This window comes from Dermochelys coriacea, chromosome 1 (assembly GCF_009764565.3).
Source record: "Dermochelys coriacea isolate rDerCor1 chromosome 1, rDerCor1.pri.v4, whole genome shotgun sequence".
In the NCBI taxonomy this organism is placed as follows: Eukaryota; Metazoa; Chordata; order Testudines; family Dermochelyidae; genus Dermochelys; species Dermochelys coriacea.
The window spans coordinates 323,831,024-323,837,023 of NC_050068.2; the positions used below are offsets into that span (position 1 = coordinate 323,831,024).

Below are 6,000 nucleotides of genomic sequence, written 5' to 3' on the forward strand. Positions count from 1 at the left end.
GTCTGACTTCTTGCTCCTCCAACAATTGTAAGGCTATACCTATGCTCACATTTTATATCCATACAAATTAGATAAAATATTGTAGACAAAAAAAAAAAAAAAGAAACTACAAAATCAATACTAAATCAATGCCAAGAGATGAGCCATTTTATCCACTGGATCTACATTTGGCCAGGGATGTAGCAAGTCTTATGATGGAGCAAGACACTCCAGCCATCTGACTTTTTTGAATGCTGCTTCGGGGGAAAGAAAGTCCTCCGATTGGCTGCCTGCCCCCCCGTCCAGTTCATGGGGTAGAGCAACCAATCAGAGCTGCTGCAGGAAGAGCTCTCACCCCCCACTCCCTCTCTCCACCAGGGAAAATGGCTTCCGTGTGCAGGAGCAGGGGGGGAAGGAAGGAAAGAGCTCAGGTCGGCTCCGGTCCCTCATCCCCTCCTGGAACAATGGGGATGGCTCCTCTGATCCTCCCTTCACTCGCTGCAATATGCGCCTTGGGAACAGGATAAAGGGGTGAAGAGCCACTAGAGCTAATCCTCCCCATTGCCCCAGCCTGGAAGGGGGAGAAGGGGACCCTGCTGTAGTCCCCATTCCCAAGCCTAGGAGAGAGAAGTGAAAAACCCCACGAAGAGCAGAAATGAGGTAGAGGGCAGAACTGATGGGGTGGAACATTGAATTGATGGAGAGAGGCTAGAGGGCAGAACTTATGGGTTCTGGGGATACAAGTGAGCAGAACTGATGCAGGAACTGGGGGAAGGAGGAGCAGGACTAATCGCTGCACAAGGGACAAACAGATGTAGGGGTGAGAGCTCCTGCATAGGGTTGCAAACTTTCTAAACACCCTTGCCCTGCCCCTTCCCCAAGGCTCTGCCCCCCCGCTCACTCCATCCCCCCCACCCTCGCTCTCCCACACTTTCAGTCACTCATTTTCACCGGGCTGAGGCAGGTTAGGCATCTAGCCTTTAGGCTGCTCCCGGGAAGCTGCTGGCATGTCCCTCCAGCTCCTAGGTGGAGATTTCCAGCCAATGGGAGCTGCAGAGCCGGCACTCAGGGTGGGGGCAGCTTGTGGAACCCCCGTGCTCACCCCTACATCTAGGAGCCAGAGGGACATGCCGGCAGCTTCCTGGGAGCAGTGCAGAGCCTGGTGGGAGCCTGCCAGCCCCACACCAACTGGACTTTAACAACCTGGTTAGCGGTGCTGACCGGAGCTGCCATGGTCCCTTTTCGACCGGGTGTTCCGCTTGAAAACTGGACACCTGGCAAACTTATTCCTGCAGCAAGGGCCAAAAAACACCTTACCAAATAAATTTGGGACAGTGGGCAATACCAATTGTCACATGCATGTGATAGGCAGAGGGAATTCAAAACTCAAGACAAAATTGGGGGGAGGGGAGGAAGGACACTTTTTTTATAATCTCTTTGGGGGGGGCAGTCACATGGTTTGTGGTTTCTCAAGTGGTCTAACTCATTTTTTAATCTCTTGAGGTCAGAGGTTTCATTTGTGTGTGAACATAGTTTTATTATTAACTCCAATTTACTGATGGAGAAACTGAAGCACCAAGTAGTAGTGAAGTGACTTGCACAGGTCTCAGAGTGAATTACTGGTCAAGTCAGGAATAGAACCTATGTTGCTTCACTCCCTGTCTATTAATGTAACTAGTAGACCACATTGCCTCTGCTGACAGCCCAGTTACACCAGTGAGCAAATGATAAATGGACCAGTGTTCTATGGCTCCTATAGACATCCAAAAAGGAAGTGGAGAATGTAGCTGGAATTTAAGAACAGACAAGCACAAACTAATGCTCTATTAGCGGATAATCAGCATCATCATCTAGTGCTAATACTGGTTCTATGGCTCATAATGAAATAATTATATCATTTAAGATATTGTACTACAGTATAAATGAAGGCAGAAATTTTCTAAAAACAAATGTAATTGCTAAATTATTGAACAATTGAAGCATTTATTGCTGTAACTGGCATAGTTTATTCTTCTGTCCATATTGCATATTTTTATTAGAATGCTATTTCTTTTGAGGTTTTAGCCAATAAATGCGTACACAGATGAGTCATAATCATGTGTTATTCATTAGTGTCTTTCCTAAAGTCATTCATTTTCTATTTTGATATTAATACATGTTTCTGCTGCTAATCAGAAAAAAAGTGGAGTTTACCACTTGCATTATAAAGGAAATTCCCTTAGGGAAGTCCCATATATTTAGACATTAACATTTGACAAGACAGACATAACACAAGAATGAAGGAGAAGGAGGTAGGAGGAGTTAATAGTCAAATGAGAAGCCAGTTTTGTTTGAACAACCTTGTTTTTCTTTCTGTTGCATGAACCCATGGAATGTTTTGTTTTCCTCTGTCTAGCTACAGCATGTACACAGACATGAACACCCAGTATTTTAGCCAATCATATTAAGTGAGTTATAGTATTTAAATAACTTCGTGATTGACTGATTATTTTAAAAAAATAGTATCTATCAGCTAGATTTGGATATACTGTTTTACATCAGTACTATTTTCTTCAAACACAAGTTTCATAACAGAGCTGTTTTATTTATTGCCAAGTTTAGTACTGAAAATCTGAAATAAAATATAAAAAAGTAAACCAAGCAATCTGAATTGAAGGTGTTCTCTCATTACAAACAAAACTGAGTCAAAAAGTATAAAGTATCACAAAATGAAAGATAATATCACACCATTTACTTACAAAACCCAACCCTAAAACTAGAACTCCTGAACCCTAGAGCCTGTTTTTCTCTAAAAAATAATATGCCTTGTGTGGTGTTCAGTTTCCCTTTGGGTGCTATTTAGAAACTCTGTGGAGACTTCTAGAAATTCAGTATTCTGAGGCGTCACAAACTGTGAAAATTTCAATATACAAAAAACCTCCATCCCAAAGGGAAGAACATTTACAGAGTCTTAAAACCAACCCCCATTAAACAAGTTCATTCTTCTTCTACACAGAGAGTGGAGGACGTCAGCCTTTTTTATTATTTGCATTACAGACAGTAACACAAACTAGGGAATTTACAAACTAATCAATTTATATAGTGCTGTACAAAAAATTAACAAGAAGGCCATTCCTGTCCAAGACACCTTGTAATTTTAGATTAAGACAAGAGGCAATTTAAAAGTATTGGTGGAGGAGGTAGACAACCTAACAATAAACAAGCACGTTTTGCAGGCAGGCGAGGAGTGGTTGGCTGGGCAGATAAAAAGCTCTTAGGAAGTCGAGGAATATCGTGCTTTTCATTCATTTATCCTTTTGAAGTGTTCCCCTTAACAAACAGCTACGAGGTTAACTTTGGGGAAGGGAGTTGCAGGAGCAGCTGTTCCGTTTTGAAAACTGCTGAAGGAGTGGCAGTGGTAACCTCCGCACCTCTGGAGCAACAGAGAGAGGATACAGCCTGGGACATTTTAGTAGTGCAGTATGTCACTGGCAATGGCTCAGCAAACTGTTTCATTTTCCAACAGGAAGCAACACTAACAATTAAAGCTGCCAAATACACCAGTTACGGCAGCTGCTTGTCTACAGTCGATTGGGCAGTTTTAAGGAGATTTCTAAATACTAGGTAGAGGGTCTCATTGCACCCAAAGCAAAAGTTCTTCATCCTTGGGGGGGGGGGGGGGGGGGGGGAAGAGAAGGAAACTTTCCTAAACTTAGGTTTCAGAGTAGCAGCCGTGTTAGTCTGTATTCGCAAAAAGAAAAGGAGGACTTGTGGCACCTTAGAGACTAACAAATTTATTAGAGCATAAGCTTTCGTGAGCTACAGCTCACTTGAAGTGAGCTGTAGCTCATGAAAGCTTATGCTCGAAAAGGAGGACTTGTGGCACCTTAGAGACTAACAAATTTATTTGAGCATAAGCTTTCGTGAGCTACAGCTCACTTGAAGTGAGCTGTAGCTCACGAAAGCTTATGCTCAAATAAATTTGTTAGTCTCTAAGGTGCCACAAGTCCTCCTTTTCTTTTTCCTAAACTTAGAACATTCTACTTTCCCACAAGCACCCAGGCCGAGTAAATTCCGATGAGCAAGTAAAATACCATTAGTTGGGTTTTTGTTAGTTACCATTAACTTCATGGTCAAGGATGGACGGAGTGTGTGGCTGGACTGTTAAGGTTTTGAAACAGTTTTAGAAGGCGCCTTTAAACAACGTTTTGACAGGGGCTCTCCCTCCTCTCCGCATCTCATGAGACCTGGGGACAGGTCTGAGGATAAGTGCCAGCCTGACTGAGGAAATACTCCTCGACCCTCTCCCCCCCCCTCCTCCTCCTCCTCCCGTGAGAGGTTTGGAACCGATCTAAATAACGATACCTGCCACCGCAGGCAGCCCTCCCATGAGGAAATAGCCCAGGCTGCCATACCGTTTTGGTAGGGGGAATCCCCCATCTGCTATTTCTCTGTGGATTTACCATCACTCCCTGCGCTGCCCAGGACACCAGAGCCAATCGGAGATTCCCAGGAAGGGAACGAGCCGGTTACTAGATTGTGGGGTCTGATCCACCCCCTCTGCATGAGGATTTACGAACTTCTCCCAGCTGGAAGCTTCCCAGAAGAAACGGATGAGACAAGTGCCTCCAGTAAGCACCGACTGAGCTTGCGAAAGGAAACCGAACACAACTCTCTTTTGTGCGCGCCGCAGCGCGCAGAGATGTCACTCCGCCTGCTCCCCAAGTCCCCGTCCCGCCCACCCCACCCCTCAGGGGGAAGGGACCCTCCGCCCACACAGCTCGTCGCGCACACCCCAGCCCGAGAAATCACAAGGGGGGCTGGATCAGACACGTCGGATCTTCCCCCCCCCCCCCCATCCTCCCAGGGCACCAGATGGGGCTTTCACACCACCGCGCACGCACCGTCTAACCCCGCTCGCTTACCTGCAGGACACAGACAGCTCCACCTTGGTGGCCGGGACGCTGGCGCTGAACGAGTTAAATTCCCCCACGGACGCCATATTCCCAAACCTGCCACCGCCGTCCAGCTTCGGCTGCCCCGACTGCTTATCAGGTCCGAACATGGGGCAGGGCGGGGCGTAAGAGGCGTCGCCAGCGGGATCTCCCAAGAGCAGCGCTCGCTACCGCCGCTCCTCTTGCCGGCCACTAAACTGACTGGGTGGAGCCACTGGGCTGAGCTCAAACTGCTGCACGCGGGCGGGAAACGCCGACTAAGTGAGATTAGGGCGCGACCGGTGACGTCACCACGGGCCGAACCCGCGCGTGACAGGAACCCCAACCTGGGGGCCAACGAGTGAGCAACGGTCTCCAAGGTCCCCGGCCGCGCGCAAGGTGGCTGCGAGCGTTACCTGCCCCGCGTGGCGCCAGCGCGGGCTTGGAACACGAGCTGCCCCGATGGCGGGAGCTGGAGGGACCCTGCGCTGCGGGCGGCGGCGGCGCGGGGCGGGGCGGGGGGGGGGGAGAGGTTAGCACTTTACCCGCCCTAGCAGCGCCGGGACACGTGTACAGCGGCCCCTGGTGGGGGATTCCGGAAAGTGAAGCCTCTTGCGGCTGTTAGGTGAGAAAAATTAAACATGAAGCAGTTATGCCAACCGAACCGAAGTCCGAGAAGGGCTGCTGGGAAAGTCTCCGAAAGTAGAATGAAGGAATACTTGTTTAAGTTACGGAGAGGGAGGGGGGAAAAAAGGGGAGGCCTGCATTCCTGCATTCTGTACCCCATGTACTGGGGACAGCCCTTGAGATACGGGAACGCTGTTTTCCGCTCCATGTTTTTGTGTTAGGTCTGTTCTTAACTCCTCGTCCCCTGGTTGACACCCACACTGATAAAGTTAGTGACGCATTACGATTTGCTAAAAGTTATCGGCAATAAGGTGGTAGAAGTGCACGCGCTATAGAAAAAGAGGATTTTAACTAACATAGGGGAGGGGTGGGCTGCTTTATGAATAAATCAGTGACGCGACAGGACTGTCTATAAAAACCTATTAGTTTTACTTAGAGGCACCTGGCTCTCTTTGGAGAGGGGCTGCTCTCTATTGTTGTG

The 6,000-nt window shown here is 47.9% G+C and overlaps 1 protein-coding gene across 16 annotated transcripts in view; it reads right to left on the minus strand.

Moving 5' to 3' along the window:
- CPNE8 (copine 8) overlaps positions 1-5,466 on the minus strand; it is a 279,857-nt gene extending 274,391 nt beyond the window's left edge. For 4 of the 16 annotated variants that reach the window (XR_006275542.1, XM_038399105.2, XM_043496507.1 and 1 more), the window contains exon 1: positions 4,884-5,134. Coding sequence is in view for 10 of the 16 variants with exons in the window: in XM_038399105.2 (XP_038255033.1) it covers positions 4,884-5,023 (140 nt within the window). In the remaining 6 variants the exon portion in view is untranslated. Of the gene's footprint in view, positions 1-4,883 lie in introns of all 16 variants that reach the window. The other 12 variants (XR_006275544.1, XR_006275547.1, XR_006275546.1 and 9 more) reach the window with 8 other exon arrangements.
- Positions 5,467-6,000: the final 534 nt, after the last annotated feature.